The sequence below is a fragment of the Microcaecilia unicolor genome, chromosome 1 (assembly GCF_901765095.1).
Source record: "Microcaecilia unicolor chromosome 1, aMicUni1.1, whole genome shotgun sequence".
NCBI classification, from domain to species: domain Eukaryota; kingdom Metazoa; phylum Chordata; class Amphibia; order Gymnophiona; family Siphonopidae; genus Microcaecilia; species Microcaecilia unicolor.
This window is the reverse complement of record NC_044031.1, coordinates 426,641,579-426,661,132: the sequence shown is the minus strand read 5'-3', so window position 1 is coordinate 426,661,132 and position 19,554 is coordinate 426,641,579. Positions and strand designations below refer to the sequence as shown.

The following is a 19,554-nucleotide window of genomic DNA, read 5'->3' as shown; positions in this document are numbered from 1 at the left end:
AGGAGATAAATGGGGCACCCTAGAGGGCAATACAGTGGACTTCAAAAACACGCTCCCAGATACACATCTCACCACTGCTTCCTTATTTTGTCTGCTGAGCCCAACTGTACACCACTACAGTAGCCCTTTTGGGTGAAGAGGACACCGGGTTTCTGTTGAATTTTGGAGGGCTCACAGTTTCCACCACAAATGGGACAGGTAGAAGGAGATAGGGACCTAAATCCTCCAAGCCACAGAGCACTGCACTGACCACTGCAGTACTCCAGTGACCTGCATGCTGCTCTAATTGACCTGGCTCTAACATCGGAGGCTGTCATAGAGGCTGGGAAGTCATATTTTTATTCACATTTTTGGGGGGTAGGATGTCAGTGACCACTGGGGGGGGGGGGGTGGTATTGGGGGGTCACCCTTGATTCCCTCCAGTGGTCATCTGGTCATTTAGGGCACCTTTTTGTGCCTTATTCATTATAAAAACAGGTCCAACTCAAAATGTTTTAGTGTTAGTCTTGAACAGTTTTGTTCTGTTCAACTATAGCTGAAAAACGTCTGTTAGGAACGCCCAAATCCCATCCTTAACACACCCCCTTGTGATTTGAACGCATTTCTGACGGACTTCATGGAAAAACTTCTAAAAATTGGTTTTGAAAATACCAATTTGGACGTTTTTGTGAGACAAACGTCCAAATGCAGACTTATGCCACTTTTTGGACTTTTTTCTCTTTTGAAAATGAGCCCAAGTACACCAAACATTTGTGAATATAATTTCCAATACATATTGTAAACTTAAAGCAGAAATTTAATATAAATGATACAAATAAGCAGAAATTTTTAATACAAATAATACTTGGGGAATGCACCAGTCTAAGACCTTTTAATTTTGTATGAAACATCATAAGTTGTGTCAACTTTTAAGACAAGATTTCACAGGATATTGTCTGTTAGAAGCTTTTTCCCCTTACTCTCCCAGTGGTTACTAACTCCCTCCCACCCCCTAAAAATGTGATGATAAACATTACTGGCCAATCTCAGATGTTATACTCAGGTCCATTAGAACATCATGCAGGTGCAGGTCCCTGGAATAGTCTAGTGGTGAGTGACGTGCACTGCAGACAGGTCGATCCAGGCCCATACCTCTCCCTACCTGTTACACTTGTAGAGGAAACTCTGAGCCCTCCAAAACTCAGCAGAAACCCACTGTACTCACATATAGGTGCTCCCTTCACCCGTATAGACTATGGTAATGGTGTTTAGTTGGGGGTAGTGGGTCAAAATTTGGGTGGCTCAGCAGACAAGGGAGCAATGGTGAGATGTGCACCTGGGTAATTTTATGAAGTCCACTGCAGAGCTCCATAGGGTGCCCTATTGCTTTCTTGGGATGTCAGGGGGACCAGTCTACTAAAAATGCTGGCTCCTCCTACATCCCAATGACTTGATTTTGTGCGTTTTGCACTTGGACGTTTTTTGTTTGAAAATGGACCAAAAAACAAAATGTCCAAACCAGAAAACCTTGTATTTTCGAAAACAAAAGATAGACGTTTTTCTTTTTTGAAAATGATCTTCTTTCCTATTAAGATTTTGGACGTTTTTTGCAAAACGTAGGACTTAGATGTCATATCGAAAATGCCCCTCTATATAACATTAAAAAAACAAAAACAAAATAAGCCCACTTCAGTGATTTGCATTCCATTTGTGGCAATGCTGTTAGTTAAAATGAATATCCTGAAATGCTTCTCTACAGCTGCTACACAAAAACAGTGCAGTAGACTGTATAGACTAAAGCAGTTTTCATTCAGTCACTCAGTGGGGCCCCAGTGAAACCGCTGTTGCAGAGGTGGAATTGTGGAGCTACAGAACAAATTTATGTATTTCTGGGTCCCAAGGATGCAAAGGGAAAGAGGACTCTAAGACACTACACCACTACCTATTCAGTGTCCACTGTCCTCAAGCTCTTCACTCCTCGGAGAGGGCGGGGGGAGGGAGAGAAGGCGGTTAAGAAATAAGTGCTGAGCACACAGCGATTATACTGCAACTCAACTTTACCGATTAACCTTGGGGCAAATTAACTTACAATGACACTTCAGGTGGTTTCTTCAGATAGTTTAAACACACAGTTCCAATTCACATTTAATCAGATTAATCAGATCTTTTTTGTTCAAGCAGGATATCCCTATTCAGGTCCACTGGAGAATACCCTTTTTTCTAGATCACAGCTGCGTTAGCTCAAAGAGGTTTCACCATCTAGATTGGCTCCAGTCCTGTACTACTGGCTTCCTCACTAGAATAGTTTTGGAAGGATTCTTCTCCTAGGGAAACAGCCTCGTCTCCAGCTCCTCTAGATCCTTGTGTCCAGACTAGTAACAAAGCTCTCCCTTCCACCTGGGAGTTCTTCCTCTGCCTTGGCAATTGTTCGAGGTAGTCCCTTTCTTTACTTCTGTGGCTCGAAAGATACCACCCTCACAAAATATACTACCCATAGACCGCATAAAGCATAATGCTCTGAGCTACATAAAACAATTATATAAAAATAAAACCCTGCACAAACCATATATAAGACAGATTAAAAACTTGTAAAAACAGAAATGTCCTAACGATTTTCCTAAAAAAGAAAAAAAAAAAAACCCCATTAAGATCACCGTCTTCATATAGGTCAATGAGATCGGTCTGCTTCTTGGGAGGTAGGAAATATGGAACCAAACAACTTCCCTCTCTTAGAAATGCCCTCCTTTTACTGTTGCCCTGGCTGATTCTCTAGAGTCCAACCTCAACAAAGCCATGGACTGCAGGATGCAGAGTTAGCATTAGTTAATGAATTGCAGAAAAGAATCAAAAGAGAAGATACTTTCCCGCCAAAAGTGGGGCCTTCTCTAATCTAAGGAGTCCAACAATAAGCAAGGTTTTCTCAGACAAGAAATAGCAGAATCTATCAGTTATAGTGGTAATCATCAATGAAGATTAGTGAACTTTTTTTTTTTAAAGCAACTCCTCTTCTGGGCACATCCCAGATGGATAACCAGCTAGAACAATAATAGGTGCTACCTCCTAAAATTCACCTTCAAGACAAGGGGCTTAGCAACACTCAGGTCACTCTTAAAAAACTTAACTTTTAGTACATTTTGCTTATAGAAATCATATTTTACATCATCATTTGGCATCTAATTTAATATTTCAGAGGTGTCCTTTCATTTGTCTTAGTCAATTTATTTCCTCTCAGTTGAAACACATCTTCACTATACGCATATGCAGAAAATATCTTCTAGAAAATCAATGGAATATGCATGCCATTCAAAAATTCATGTAGTAGTTAATAACCAAATCACAGCCCTATGGGTTGAAATGCATATCTCAGGATAGGAGAGAGAGAATCTGTGTACCAAGAAAAGGAGTTCTTGCAGTTCATAGCCTGCTGAATGAAGGCTATATATACTGGCCAGTAAATTTTTAGATAAGGCTACTAGCTATTTATCTAGCAGTCTGAAAGACATTTAACTATTAATATAGCTTAGTTAATCTGTATTATGATCCAGTTTAATTGAATGCTTCAAACCAGATAACCTGTATGCTTACGAACTGAATTAACTTTAGCTTCCAACACTGGCAAATACTTTATACCAAATGTACCTTGATGGCTATTAACTTTTTCTGATAATACCTGGATTATCCCCAAAATGTGATCTACAAATAAAAACACACATCAATGTATTATACTGTTGTTAGGCAGTCTAGATGGCAATTTCAATCTGTATCTGCCATTATTTAAGTTAAAGAAATAGACTGCTAGAGACATTTCAAACAAATATATTTATTTAAAACATTCTGCTATGTTGGGATTATATGGGATATAAATGTTCTCAATAAATAAATAAATAAATTTATATCCAATGGATCCACCCAATCCCCTCCCCGACATAGACACAATGGAAAAATCTAATGCATGAACCACTCAAAATGGAACATCTTACAGTGGAGAGGGTGTGGTGTGAAAAATAAGAAACTATTTGTGACTATTTGGACTCCCTACATGTAGACTTTACCCTCCTAGAGTTCGTTCAGCTTTCTTAAATGCTTTGACTATATAGTTATTAATGTTCCTTCTCAGTTATGCTATGTGGTGTTTTTTTTTTGGACAGAGGGATTTATAAAGGGGGGAAGGGATGAGGGTGGGATTCTTATGGTGAAAATGCTTATATTGTTGCATTTTCTGATACACAGGGTTATATGCAGGATGAAACGGTAAGAAGTTTATTTTAACGTGGAATAATAGTTGATTGTTGTTTTTGCTTAACTGTAAGCAGTAATATTTATATGGTTTATGTTGCAGAGAGCCTCTTCCTTGATAAAGCTTTACGCGAAACTTGGCCATGTCGGCGGGGGTTCCCTGTTATTGTTAAATCGCTGCTTTCTACAGATAAGTGATTGCTTAAAAATAATGCACATATGTATTGATGTGAATTTGCACAGTTTTGATATATAAGATGTAAGAACATCGATAAAAAGAAAACAGAAATAAGGGGACTATATGAGGATTTGCTCCACACCAGTTCGCCTGTGCAAAGGAACAATATTGTTCATATGGTTGTGGGAAGCAGTTAATCTGATTATCCCCATATACTAGATGCTGTGAAATCCTGCTTTAGATATAACTGTTTGGGACATTTAATATTTGCTATATTGTTGCATATGCATTTATGCTGGCTTTTGAATGATAAAATAAAAACATATTTGACATAAAACATTTATAACTCTCACCATCCACAAATCTGAGGGTTTACTCAACAGAACATTCATCATAAAAATCAAAACATGATTACAATAAAAACCTACTCCATTAAAACAATCACATAAGACAAATAAAAAAACCAAACAATTCCATACTGAAAATGCCTTTAATATAAATGACTAATAATTTATCAAAATGAACCAAACTATAAATATACATTAAAAAAATGAAATGAGCTGGTAGAAAAATAAAATTGAAGATGTAGTATCTGGAACCTGCCAATCTGTACAATGTGGAGATTTACCTCACTAGAGCACAATTTAGTTGGGCTACACATAACTTGCAGAACTCCTCTTTTGGAGAACACCTGCACTAACCCCTGGATTCTATATAGCGCACCTAGAGATCCACACCAATTGTATAATAATGTGCATAACTTAATTGGCTTAACAAGTTAATCAGCACTGATAACAGCTCTTAACAAGCAATAATGAGCACCGATTAGAATTTACACACACAACTCACTAAGCGTATTCTGTGACAAAGGACGGTGAACTTCTAACACATGCAGGCAAAAATGGGCGAGTTATAGGCAGGAAAATGGGCGTTTCGTGGGCATTCTGAAATTTACACATGTAGTTACAGAATATGGCCCAGTGTACGTAAATCCACATGCCAGGATTTACGCCATGTTTTTTATCGGTATGAATGGATGTGCGTAGTTTTAGGCACTGAGATATCAACTAAGCGTATTTTATAACTGGTGCCAGATTAAAGAATACACTTAGTTGGCACAGATTTCTGCGCCAAATTTTTTAGGCACCATATATAGCATCTCCTCCTAAATGCCAAATTGGCAAAAAATGTTTTATATTCTCACCTCTAAGCAGCAATATCTGACATAAAAATACATATGTTCTCTGTGCTAGTAAAGTTACCACAGCTTTTGTTAACATTTGCAATGTTTTACTAAAACATTTCTACAAGTTGCAAAAACCATGGCTGCCTTAGTCGCTTTAGCACAATCACACTGTTTACCACCTTTCTTATCACAGACCAGAGGGAAAAAAAATTATTTGACAACCAAGTTGCTCCATTTCTTGGACCAAACCCCAATCAGTTTATCAGGATTTCCACAATGAATGTGTATGAGATCTACCTGCACACAATGAAAGAGGTGCATTCTGAGATTTCATACATATTCACTACGAAAACCCTGAAAATCAGAGGCTTATGCCCCTCAAGGACATTGACTGTTTTGTCCAACACTGCCTACTGATCTCTGAATCTGCTGAAAAAGTTTGGGACCTTTCTGTTGCAATAAGACAGTAAGAGATCTGAGAAGTTCTTCCCCCTACATATGGAAGAAAAACCTCTTTGCCTAGTTCCCACTGTCTTAGTTGGGGCAGTGGCTACTCAACCAGTCTACTTGCAAATTCAGCTTCTCTGCTAAATGAACTGCCAATAAACTGAAAAGCTTCCTTTTTACCCCAAAAAAGCAGTTTCATTATCTTGGGATTCCTGCCCCCTCCCAAGTACAAAATTATCAGATTTTATATGAATATCTTTTCATGCTATATTTTCCTATTTGAATATTCCCTGATGTTCCCAGTCCTAGAACATTCATCCAAAGCTCTCTCATATCAAAATCTTGAAAGAAGTTCCTAACAGTAGTCCTCCATTTGAATAATTTTGCATCCAAATACCCATTTGTTTTCTCTTAAAGACCTCTCTAAAGTGCCTCTTCAAGTCCACCAAAGTAAAAACTGGGACAACTGTGGAATATCATCTCTCAAAAGATCCCACTGCTTTAACAGATGTTATAGGGCTGTCACATGAAACAAGACTCACAGAACCATATATTATCACTGCAATGTATCTTAGTTGCTATAAGGACTGTTCCTTCCATCACCACTCAGATCTTTTGCACCTCGACTCCTCAAATGAAATAATTTTGACTTTTGATAGGGTTGTCACATGCTTCTGTGTGACAAACTCTGTTAACTGACGCCACAAATTCTGAGACAAGAAAGGGCATCTTTTCTTCCAACTGCTGAGCTAGTCACGAGTCTGTCAACAATTCACAATTCTACCTCTTGCCTCCATTACTATTTGAGATGATTAGGACACATGTTTCAATCCTGAAGCATTTCTAAGGCAACATGTTTGCTAGGAACCGATTCAGGATACAAGGAAAGACAAGGATAGATACCGAAAATGCTGCCTACCACAAAGCAGAGGTACTTTTCGGGAATAATAAGCTATACAAATGTGAAGATTGGTGTTCTTTGGATCTATAGGTTGCCAAACTCCTTCCTGTCTGATGATATCTTTAAGATAGGGACTCCGTACAAAAGTCTCCTGTACTACAAATATATTCAGTGTTTCGAAGTTCTGCAACAGACATATAAGCTAAGTGTATCGCAGCATATAACAGAGCTCAATTAAAATAATAAACCTTGTTTAGTACTACTTCTCTTTTCTGTCCATGTTATCTTTCAGAGGTAGCACTCTCTGGGAATAGTGGTGCACTTTGGAAGCGAGAGATACTCAATCACACTGATTTTACTGCGTGGCAGATGAGGTATTACATCTGATCCAATAGTGGGGTTTTAGTGTGTTAACCCGTTTACCAAGTACCTGTTTCATATAGTTATTATACACTGAAAGTTTTCGACATTGTTGACCTAAACATCCAATTGAGACTTCTGCGGCAGGCCTTTGGCCGAAACACAGGCCCGTGTTGAGTCAGTGGATGCAATAAAGAACTGGACTTTACAGTGTCGGCTGTCCATTTATTGGCACCTTCGCTGTGGTTGTACGCCTGTGTTGTTTGCGAGGGTTGTTTCCTTTGTGTGTTGTACTTTGATAAGCTACATATAACACTGTTTAACCTACAGGCTGAGACCTATCTGTTCATTTTTTTTCTTTGTTAGCTTGATCAACCTGAAACACACATTGAAATGGCTCACATTCTCAGGTGAACTCGTTCCTCTATAATATCTTCTACTGTAGACTAAACAGAAAATCATCTTGGATCTAGAAGGCCTTCCAAGAATAGGATCCATTTCTGCCTTTTGCAGGTTCCTTTGCCTCTAACATTTAGACTGCCTCCATTCATCTGGCTTATAGCCAAATCTCAAATTCTATGAATACAAAGGCCAAAAGAAAAACCTGTTGGTATTTTTATTAAGTACATGATACACTGGAAATTAAATGACACATTTAGACAAAATGAAAATAAGACAAAGTTTATTAATAAGTGAAAAAAGGCACTGTAAAAATGATATTAAGAGGTGTGTGAGCAAATAAAATCTGCTTTGCCAAGAGGCAAGGAAATTTTGGTTTACAAAGTTGCAAACAAGGATGCATTCTATGGCAGATAAATATACAAACATAAAAAAGGGTAGCAAAGAAGAAAAACATCACATCACACACCAAATCAATAAAGCTGAAGAGAAAAAACAGCTATTCCACCACTACAGCTAGAACAAAACAGCTGTGATACTTATACGTACTGGTAAAACTAATCAGCATTTTACAAAGAAGCACTGTTACAATTTTATTAGTAGGGCAATGCAAACAATATGGAAGAATCTGGTTAAAATACAGACCAACTCAGAATGGAAATGCAGAAGGATTTTTTTTGATAATCAGATACAAGGTAAGAGTTGGATTAATATTCTATTTGAAAGAAAGTGTCTTAAGCAAACATTAACTCTTGGATTCTATATATCGCACCTAGTGTTTCACGTTGGAATCCAAGCGTATTCTATAACAACGTGCGTAACTTAATTGGCTTAAGCTAATCAGCGTTGATAACAGTACTTAACAGGCAATAAAGAGCACTAATTGGCAATAATTAGAATTTACACGTATAACTCGCTAGGTGTATTGTGTAACACAGAGCGTCTAAACTCTAATGCACATAGCCAAAAAGAGGCATGATTATGGTGTTTCATGGATGTTCCAAAATTTACATGCACTGTTATAGAATATGGCCCTCTGCGCCTAAATCTACATGCTGATATTTATGTCAAGTAAAACGTGGCCTACATGGACGTGACAAATTTGGCTGGGTGGAGAGGCGCTTGAAGTACTTTATATACCATGTGGAAATTTAAGCCCATTCTATAAAATTTAGGTGTACTTTAGAGAGTACCCCTAGGCGTATTTTTTTTACCGCATGGATTTTTCAGGCATCATATATAGAATCTGGCCCTAAATGTATAATTTAAAATAGTGGAGGGACATTCCTGCGACCTGCGAGAGCATGACCAATTAAGGAGTAGCTTTATAAGGGATCTGTCTATGTACAACAGTATTTTACACCCTTTAGAAGGCTCTTACAAAATGGCCTAGGGCTATACACATGTACAAAGTATTGTATATATTCACGTATAGAAAGCAAATATTTTGACCATTTTTAAGGTCAAAAGTTGGGAGACTGGTTGGGGGGGGGGGGGGGAGACCTTACTAAATCCTTTCCTTTCCCTACCCATCCAACAGTGGCTCCAGCATACCACTTCCCCTCCCTATCCACCCTTCCTCATACGGTTTTCCTTCATAGCACTTCCCAAGGCTTCCAAAGCCATTCTACACTAGCACAGGGCTCTCCTGTACAGGCCTGATTTGCCCTGCCTTCTGTCCAAAAGGAAATGGGTCAAAGGTTCAGCGACGCATTTCCTGATGGGCAGAGGGTGGGATGCAGCAGCGCACCTGAGTGCAGGCCCATATAGGAAGGAGGGAAATCTGCTGCAGCTGCTGCCCATGGAACCACAGAAGAGACCAGGAGATAAGTTGCTGGATCCAGGGAGGAAGGGAATAGGGAGGTGAAGGGGAAATGGCCATGCTGCTTATAAGCGACTCATATGGATGGGGATGAAAATCCATCATATAAAAGAATATCAAAGTTGTTAACAAAAGTTCAATTTTTTCTTTATCTTGAGAAGTATCAAAGTTTAAAGATCCATATTTTCAACATAAATTCATGTTTTGCATATTGCTGCATCCCAGAAAGGTCTCCTAAGCCAGCAGTCTTCAGTTCTCACATTGTGATTTTATAAAGGCTACATATGCGCACCTATGTGCCTTGACAGGCTAAGGTGCTTGTTATAAAATTACCCTTTGAGAAGGTAGCATGGTATCAGAAGAATTTTCAGTAAACTTGCAGAACTGCTCATATGCTTCCTTTCTCCTCCTGTTGGGCAAAGCTTGGATTTCAACTGTTTACCAATGTACACATTCATATCCATCTGATAAAATATTATCACCCATTGTGGCCCTTTTTATGCTAGTGGAAATCAAAATCAGATTGTTTAAATCAAACTTTTAGGTTGAGATGCAGAACCGTTCTAAACAGGTATACTTGAGCTAGTTTTAGTGTCCCTAGAATTTTGTCTATATAACCCGCCATTTTCTATCTCTAGTAACTGCCATTCAACGTGCTATGCTTTTAAAAAAATCATTTTTCATGATATTCTAGAATATGGTAAAATTATGTATCATACCTGATAATTTTCTTTCCATTAATCATAGCTGATCAATCCATAGACTGGTGGGTTGTGTCCATCTACCAGCAGGTGGAGATAGAGAGCAAACCTATATGTGGTCATGTGCTGCCGGAAACTCCTCAGTATGTCGATATCAAAGCTCCATCCGCAGGACTCAGCACTTAGAGAATTACACCCATGAAGGGACACTCTGCCCAGCTCACCACCGCCGAAACGGGGGAGGGGAATTAACCCAGCTCATCCCCACACAAGTGGGGGAGGGGAATCTGTCCAGCTCATCCCCGCGGAGCGGGGGAGGGACACCACCCCGCCGATGCGGGGGGATCTGGCTTATCCTGCAACCGCAACCGCGGGAGGAGCTGACTGACCCTAACACCGCCGAAGCGGGAGGGGTACAAAGCTGCCCTACAGCCGCACGAAGCGGGAGGGAGTGCCGGCAGAATTTAAATCTCAATCCAGCCCCGTAAAACGGAGGGGAGAGGAATGCAGCAGCTCACTGTAACACAAACTCGTCTCAACTCTTGAAGAATCCAAGTGAAAAAACTTGAACACGAAGTCTTTCTGAAGTAACTGAAGACTAAACTTGAACCTGAAATGCAACCAGAATAAAAACAGTACAGATATCTGGGAGGGGCTATGGATTGATCAGCTATGATTAATGGAAAGAAAATTATCAGATATGATACATAATTTTACCTTCCATATCATCAAGCTGATCAATCCATAGACTGGTGGGATGTACCGAAGCAGTACTCACCCAGGGCGGGACATTGAAATCCCTGACCTCAACACTGAAGCTCCAAACCGGGCCTCCGCCCGTGCAGCCACAGTCAAGCGGTAATGCTTGGAGAATGTATGAGCCGAAGCCCAAGTTGCCGCCTTGCATATCTCTTCTAAGGAGACGGACCCGGCCTCTGCCATCGAGGCCGCCTGAGCTCTAGTGGAGTGAGCCTTCAGCTGGATAGGCGGCACCTTCCCCGCGGCCACATAAGCCGCTGCAATGGCTTCCTTGACCCATCTTGCCACTGTAGGCTTAGCAGCCTGCAGACCCTTACGAGGACCTGCAAACAGGACAAACAGATGATCCGATTTCCGGAACTCATTGGTCACTTCCAAGTATCTGATGATGACTCGTCTCACATCCAGATATTTAAGAGCAGAGTACTCCTCTGGGTAGTCCTCCCTACGAAAGGAAGGGAGACAGAGCTGCTGATTCACATGGAAGCGAGAAACAATCTTGGGCAGGAAGGAAGGCACTGTGCGAATAGTCACTCCTGCCTCAGTGAACTGCAGAAAGGGCTCTCGACATGAGAGCGCCTGGAGCTCGGAAACTCTTCTGGCTGAAGTGATAGCCACCAAAAAGACTGCTTTCAACGTCAGGTCTTTCAGAGATGCCCTCGACAAGGGTTCAAAAGGCGGCTTCTGCAATGCTCTTAGCACCAGGTTGAGATTCCACGCAGGCACCACTGAGTGCAGAGGAGGGCGCAGGTGATTAACTCCCTTGAGAAAGCGCACCACATCTGGCTGCGAAGCCAGGGAAGCACCCTTCAGGCGGCCCCTGAAGCAAGCCAGAGCCGCTACCTGGACTTTAAGGGAACTGAGCGACAGGCCTTTCTCCAGACCTTCTTGCAGGAACGCCAACACTGAAGAAATTGGAGCAGTGAAGGGAGAAAGTGAGCCTGCTTCACACCATGCTGCAAATATACGCCAAACCCTGGCGTAAGCAGTAGAAGTAGAGCGCTTCCTCGCTCTCAGCATAGTGGCGATGACCTTGTCTGAGAAGCCCTTCTTTCTCAGACGCTGCCGCTCAATAGCCAGGCCGTAAGACCAAAGGGGGAGGGATCCTCCATCACCACGGGACCCTGATGTAACAGGCCCTGCTCCACTGGCAGCCGCAGAGGATCGTCGACTGAGAGCCTGATCAAGTCCGCATACCAGGGACGTCTGGGCCAATCCGGACCCACCAGGATTACCCTGCCGGGATGCTTTGCCACCCGGTCTAGCACCCTGCCCAACATGGGCCAGGGCGGGAACACATAGAGAAGCTCTTGAGTCGGCCACTGTTGGAGAAGAGCATCTACTCCCAGGGATCGAGGGTCCCGTCCTCTGCTGAAAAAGCGCGGCACTTGGCAATTGGCCGATGACGCCATCAGATCTAGGCTCGGCTGGCCCCAGCGCTTCGTGATGTCCAAGAACGCCTGAGCAGATAGCTGCCACTCTCCGGGCTCCAAGGTATGGCGACTGAGAAAGTCCGCCTTGACATTCATGACTCCGGCAATGTGGGCCGCTGACAGCTGCTCCAGGTTCGCTTCTGCCCACTGGCATAGATTCATAGCCTCCTTGGCTAGAGGGGCGCTCTTGGTACCTCCTTGTCCGACAGGACCCGTACCGGCTTCAACACCAGTACCGGGATGAACTCCAAAAACCGAATGGCTCTGAGTTCCAGGAGGTTGATAGACCACTTTGCCTCTGCAGGAGACCAGAGCCCCTGCGCTGTCCTTCTCAAGCAGTGGGCTCCCCAGCCCGACACAGAGGCGTCCGTCGTGACGACAATCCACTCCGGGGTCACCAGAGGCATTCCCGCAGACAACTTGTCTGTCTGCATCCACCAGCTCAGCGCCTTGCGCACTGCTGGGTCCAAGGGAAGGCGCACAGCATAATCCTCCGACATCGGAGTCCAGCGCTGCAGCAGAGATTGTTGTAGTGGTCTCATATGAGCCCTGGCCCAGGGCACTACTTCCATCGTGGCCGTCATAGAGCCCAACAGCTGCACATAGTCCCAAGCCCGAAGAGGAGAGGCTACTAGGAACTGGTCCACCTGAGCCTGAAGCTTGACAATCCGATTGTCTGGCAGGAACACTCTGCCCACTTGGGTGTCGAATCGAACTCCCAGATACTCCAGGGACTGAGTCGGGCGCAGCTGGCTTTTCTCCCAGTTGATGATCCATCCCAGGGAGCTCAAAAGAGCAACTACCCGGTCCTCAGCTTTGCCGCACTCTGCATAAGAGGGGGCTCGGATCAACCAGTCGTCCAGATAAGGATGGACTTGTACTCCTTCCTTTCGCAGGAAGGCCGCGATGACCACCATTACTTTAGAAAAGGTCCGCGGAGCAGTAGCCAACCCGAACGGGAGGGCTCTGAACTGGAAGTGTCGGCCCAGGACTGCAAAACGCAGAAAGCGTTGATGAGGAGGCCAGATGGGAATATGCAAGTACGCTTCCTTGATGTCCAAGGATGCCAGGTACTCCCCTGCCTTCACTGCCGCTATAACAGAGCGGAGAGTCTCCATGCGAAAGTGCCGCACTTTCAAGGCCCGATTGACCCCTTTGAGGTCGAGGATAGGCCGGACAGAACCTCCTTTCTTTGGTACCACAAAGTAAATGGAGTAACGCCCCTTGCCAAGCTGACTTTCTGGCACCGGAACGACCGCACCCAGGCGGATCAGATTGTCCAAAGTCTGCTGCACTGCCACAGCTTTGACCGGAGACTTGCAGGGAGAGAGAACAAACCCGTCTCTTAAGGGTCGGCAGAACTCTAGCTTGTAGCCGTCTCTGATGACTTCCAGCACCCAAGCGTCTGAAGTTATTGTGGTCCACTCGCCCAGAAACGAGGACAGCCGTCCTCCAATCTGCACTGGGGCGTGGACCAAGGCCCCGTCCTTGGGCACGAGACCCTGGGGGAGGACCGGAGGGAGCACCTCCGGGACGGCGGTCTCTGCGAAAGGAATGCTGCTTGGGGGAGAAATTCCTCTTAAAGGAAGAGGGGGCAGAGGAACCCGACCTGCCCGGGCGGTACTGACGGGCTTCCTGAAACCGTCCTCTGGAGGTACCGGGACGAGTACTAGCCCGAGCCCTGACCTCTGGTAACTTCTTGCCCTTAGACGTGCCGAGATCGGTCACGATTTTGTCCAGCTCGACCCCAAAGAGCAGCTTGCCTTTAAAAGGCAATCTAGCCAGGCGGGATTATAGGCGTGGTCAGCAGACCAATGTTTCAGCCAAAGCCACCGCCGCGCAGAGATTGTCTGAGCCATGCCTTTAGCTGAGGCCCTCAAGACATCATACAGCAAGTCTGCCAAATAGGCTAAGCCCGATTCCAGGGCCGGCCAATCAGCCCTCAAGGAATGATCCGAGGGGGAAGCCCGCTGCACCATAGTCAGGCACGCCCTGGCCACATAGGAGCCGCAAACTGAGGCCTGCAAACTTAAAGCAACCGCCTCAAAGGACGACCTTAAGGCCGCCTCCAATCTTCTGTCTTGGGCGTCCTTTAGGGCCGTGCCACCTTCCACCGGCAACGCCGTTTTCTTAGTCACCGCAGTGATTAAAGAATCCACGGTAGGCCACAGATAGGCCTCACGTTCACTTTCAGTCAAAGGATAGAGGCGGGACATAGCCCTAGCCACTTTAAGGCTCGCTTCAGGGACATCCCATTGAGCCGAAATTAAGGTGTGCATGGCATCATGCACGTGGAAGGTTCTAGGCGGGCGCTTCGTCCCCAGCATAATGGCAGAGCCAACAGGGGCTGAGGGAGAGACGTCCTCCGGAGAGGAAATCTTCAAAGTGTCCATGGCCTGTATCAACAGGTTGGGCAAATCCTCTGAGCTAAAAAGCCGCGCTGCAGAGGGGTCATCCGCTCCATCCGAGCGGGGATCCGTCTCCTCCAAGGAATCCGCAAAGGACCGTTGGGAGAACTCAGATACACTGCCCTCATCTACATCGGAGGAGACAAAGTCCTCCAAGGCCTGGGAATCAACCCAAGGGCGTTTACCTCTGGGAACCTCAACCTCTTTACCAGACGAGGGAGCAGGGGCAGCGTTTTGCATAAGGAAGGCCTGATGCAGCAGCAAAACAAACTCGGGGGAGAAACCCCCCAGACTGTGCACTTCCGCAGCCTGGGCTACAGCCCTAGACGCACCCTCAACCGGCGCTCGCAAGAGCGGGGGGAGAGACATGCTGCGCATCCAAAATGGCGTCCGGCGCGACACTCCGCGAAGGAGCCGCGCGGGAAGAACGGCGCTTAACTTTAGCCGCTTTTGTGCCGTCGCCCAAATTAAGGGCGTTCATGGCATTAATGTCTCCAACCTCAAGGGCGGCCCAAGAAGAAGCCGTCCGAGCCGCGTGGCCGGCCAAGATGGCGGAGGCGAGGAGCGGGGGATGGGCGTCTATGGCAAGAAAAACCGCCACGCCGGAGGAAGGACCAGGACATTCATCGGTCACGAAACTGTCACCCAACAAGGGCGAATCAGGCTTTAAGACCCCCGCATCCCCTCTAGAAGCGCTCAAGCGATCCGGGGAGCGACTTTTTGCGCCCTCGCCCTCCGACGCCATATGCCACGAGGAGAAGAATCGGGGAACCCCCTGCCCGCTATAAAAAGGTAAAAATTACCTGCTTGCCGCTCCGAGCTGTAACGACCTGGTGTCTCAGTGAGTAGCTGCAATAAACGTTTAAATAAACGTCGAAATAAACGCCTTTAAGGACGTTCAAAATATTTTTTTTTTTTAACGGAGCCAGCGGGAGGGGGGAGAAAAGGAGGGACCTGGCACCACCAGGTTTGCACTTGCTCAAAAGAGCCCTCAACCCCAGGCACTCAACAAAACCTAAGAATTAGGCTTGGAGGCCTAGCCAGAGCTGCTGCTGTGTGTGACCACCACCTGCTGAGATAGAGAACATACTGAGGAGTTTCCGGCAGCACATGACCACATATAGGGAGGCAAAAGTTTGCTCTCTATCTCCACCTGCTGGTAGATGGACACAACCCACCAGTCTATGGATTGATCAGCTTGATGATATGGAATGGCAGTGTTTATATATTTTCTGTTGAGCCCAGATTTGTTTTTATTCCCCATTTTCTTGCCTTCATTTCTAGAATAATTTTTCATGCCAAAGAATTACCTTTCCAACTGGAAGTTGGACGGGAAGGCTTTTTTTTTTTTTTTTTTTTAAAGATTGAACATACTGGTACTATTCACATACTAGCACCTACCACCCTTGCAGTGGGAATCAGTAACTCTGCTATTAAAAGTACGATTTCTCTTAAGAAAACTACAACAATTTAGAGAAAAAGCTATTTCATTTTGAATTCTTTAAAAAAATAAAATACAGTAGAAACCTGGAGGAAATATTTGATAACAGCCTAGTAGTTTGAGAACAGTTCTAAATGAGACAAAAATGTTGATTAAAGAGAACACCTTAAGCTACCATTTCATGTACCTGAATGAGGAATGTTCCCCAAGCACTGGTAACGTCAGGGTAGGGGCTGGCGCTTGGATGTACAGAGACTGTCCTGAATTCTGTGAGCTTTTGCGGATCAGTTTTCCAGTGTTGGGGTCATATGTCCGAATTTCTGGACCCTGCTGGCTTTTTGGATGGATGGGGGTCGGATGGAAAAGAGGAGTTTGAAATGCACTGTGGAAGTCAGGAAACGTAGCAGGACTTGTTGCTCTGTAAAATGAATTTCAGAAGTTTAGCGACTCACATAGGGGTTCTGTAGAAGATACCTATTTGTACATCTGAATAAAGAGGCTAAGCACTACTGCCTAGGGCCGAAGTAAGGCCAACTGATGCCCTAAACATAACACAGCAATAGTGTTCCTTGGCCCTTCCATTGCTTAACTAACAACATATTAAGACTTAATAAGCATTGAGAAATATCATTATTGTATGAAACAAATCATATATATTTATGATGTATAGAAAAATACAGAAATTCATGGATGTGGGCAGACAGCAGTGAAAGAGTTAAGTGCATGATAGCTAGGTGAAACAACCCTGGTGTACCTCCGTACCTTGGTATCCTAAGCATACTTATTTTGCTTAATGTTTAATCCAGGGCTGCAACTGCCATTGTACAATTTTCATTTGAAAATAGTAGTTTGTTTTCCATTCTAAGACCCCCACACTGTAAACTGCTTGAAAAAGACTGCAATGCTCAGCACTAATGATTCCAAAGGCCTCATCATGTATCAGTATAAGCTACAATAAAGATGAATTCTATTAAGCTCTGCTCATCAAATTAAAAATTAGAAATGTATATTAATTTCTTATATATTGCCTGCAAGCAGTGTACATTTAGGTACAATAGGTATTTTTCTGTCCCTGGAGAGCTCACAATCTGGGTTTGTACCTGAGGGAAATGGGCTTCTTTTACTAAGATGCGGCAAAAGGGGGCCTGTGCTGCCATTGGAGGCCCCCTTTTACTGCAGCAGGTAAAAGGTAGGTCTTTTTTTTTCTTCAGGAAATGGCCGTGTGGCAAGTGAAGCACTTGCCACGAGACCATTTCAGCGGGAAGCCCTTACCGCCACCCACTGAGGTGGTGGTAAAGACTCCCACAGTAACCTGGCAGTAAATGGGCAGCACATGGCACTGCCCGATTACCACCGGATATGACAATGCGCTGGGGGTGGGAACTATGGCCGGGCTGCTGTGGTAGCCAGGCGATACTTCCATTTCAGCAAGCGGTGCTTTGTAAAAGGACCCCTATGTGACTTGCCCAAGATCACAAGGAGCTACAGTGAACTGGTTTCCCTGATTCTCAGCACACTGCTTTAGCCATTAGGCTACCCCTCCACTCCATTAGCAGCCTATGGAGCTGTAAGGTCGGTATATATCAACAAACAAAAAAAGGTCTACCATTCATTTCATTGCTGACTTTTGCATGTTTTTAGAAAACTGTAACGTCATTCCAAACAGAAACAAAGGAAATATATACAGTTAAAAAATAAAAATTTAGCACTTCAGCTGCAAATATTATTCACATTGAGTTCTCTGCTAAATGGCTGTTTTTCCAATACTCACAATTTGCTTTTTAAATAGGTCTTGCTATTAAATTTTATTTTAGGCGCAAAATTCAAATAAAATCCAAATAAATATATTTTAAAAGTGAAATATAAGCATACCCTCCAGTGGCCAAAATTACTAATCATATTTTAATACCATTTGCAAACTAAAACATGGCTGCCCCTACCTATAGTAGGAAATAGGGATGCTGCTCTGTAAATCAGAGAGAGCAGAAAAATGGAAATTTGATCTTATTTTGTACAATTTAGAAATAGCGCTTCTCTTGGATCTTCAGAAACGCACAGTTGCTCACCTGTAAAGCGAAGATACTTACCTGTAAGCAGGTATTCTCCGAGGACAGCAGGCTGATTGTTCTCACATGTGGGTCGACATCCGCGTCGGTCCAGGAAACGGCAAATTTTACCAGCAAAATTAAGTCTTGCCAGAGCCTTCTGGTGTGCGAACCGCGCATGTGCAGATGACTTCTGGCCCATCGCGTGCCTGCTCAGTTTAATCAAAAAGCATATAAACAAACAACAACTCCAAAGGGGAGGTGGGCGGGTTTGTGAGAACAATCAGCCTGCTATCCTCGGAGAATACCTGCTACAGGTAAGTATTTTCGCTTTCTCCGAGGACAAGCAGGCTGCTTGTTCTCACATATGAGGTATCCCTAGCAACCCGGCTCACTCAAAACAATGAACATCGATCAATTGGGCCTTGCAACGGCGAGGACATAACAAAGATTGACCTGAAACCATAAACTGAGAGTGCAGCCTGGAACAGAACAAAATTGGGTCTAGGGGGGTAAAATTGGATTCTAAACCCTGAACAGATTCTGCAGCACCGACTGCCCAAACCGACTGTCGCGTCTCCTGCTCAAGGCAGTAGTGAGATGTGAATGTGTGGACTGATGACCACGTTGCAGCTTTGCAAAACTCTTCAATGGAGGCTGACTTTAAGTGAGACACTGACTAGAGATCTGCACGGGAACGGGGTTTGCGGGGATCCTGCGGAGTCCACGGGAATCCCCTCCGGGTCAGCAGGAGTGCCGCAAGGACGGAAACAGACATGCGGGAATCCCGTGGGGATGGAGGATGTTCTGGTGGGATTCACGTGGGGACGCGCTGCGCACATACCTTTGTGAGAGCCCGCCGCTTTTCTGCTGATCTGTGCCCCATTGCATCAATCATGTAGCAGTACTGGTTCGCCAATCGCCCCTTCGTTTAGTGGGCGGAGACACCAAGCTCTCCTCCAGTGGGCAAAGAAGGACGCCCTCAACTGCCCCGTCGCAGGGACGACCAAATTTCAAGGGGGGAGGAGGGGTGTCAGGCATAGCAAAGGCGTGGATGTCCTTCTCAAAGAAACGTCCATTTTGGACGTCCTTAATTGCTCCATCGCAGGGACGGCCAAATTTCAAGGGGGTGTTGGAGGCATAGCGAAGGTGGGACTTGAGCGCCTAACACTTAGACGTCCTTCATCCATAATCTGACGAGCACTTGCATGTTTTCACCCGGGTCTCTCTCTGTCTCAACTCAAGTTCAACACGTGCAG

At 44.5% G+C, this 19,554-nt stretch overlaps 1 protein-coding gene across 3 annotated transcripts in view; it reads right to left on the bottom strand.

The window, feature by feature from the left end:
• CTDP1 (CTD phosphatase subunit 1) overlaps positions 1 to 19,554 on the bottom strand; it is a 360,755-nt gene that overhangs the window by 79,688 nt on the left and 261,513 nt on the right. For all 3 annotated transcript variants that reach the window (XM_030211931.1, XM_030211947.1, XM_030211939.1), the window contains exon 10: positions 16,438 to 16,668. In XM_030211931.1, the coding sequence (XP_030067791.1) occupies positions 16,438 to 16,668 (231 nt within the window). The remainder of the gene's footprint in view (positions 1 to 16,437; positions 16,669 to 19,554) is intronic.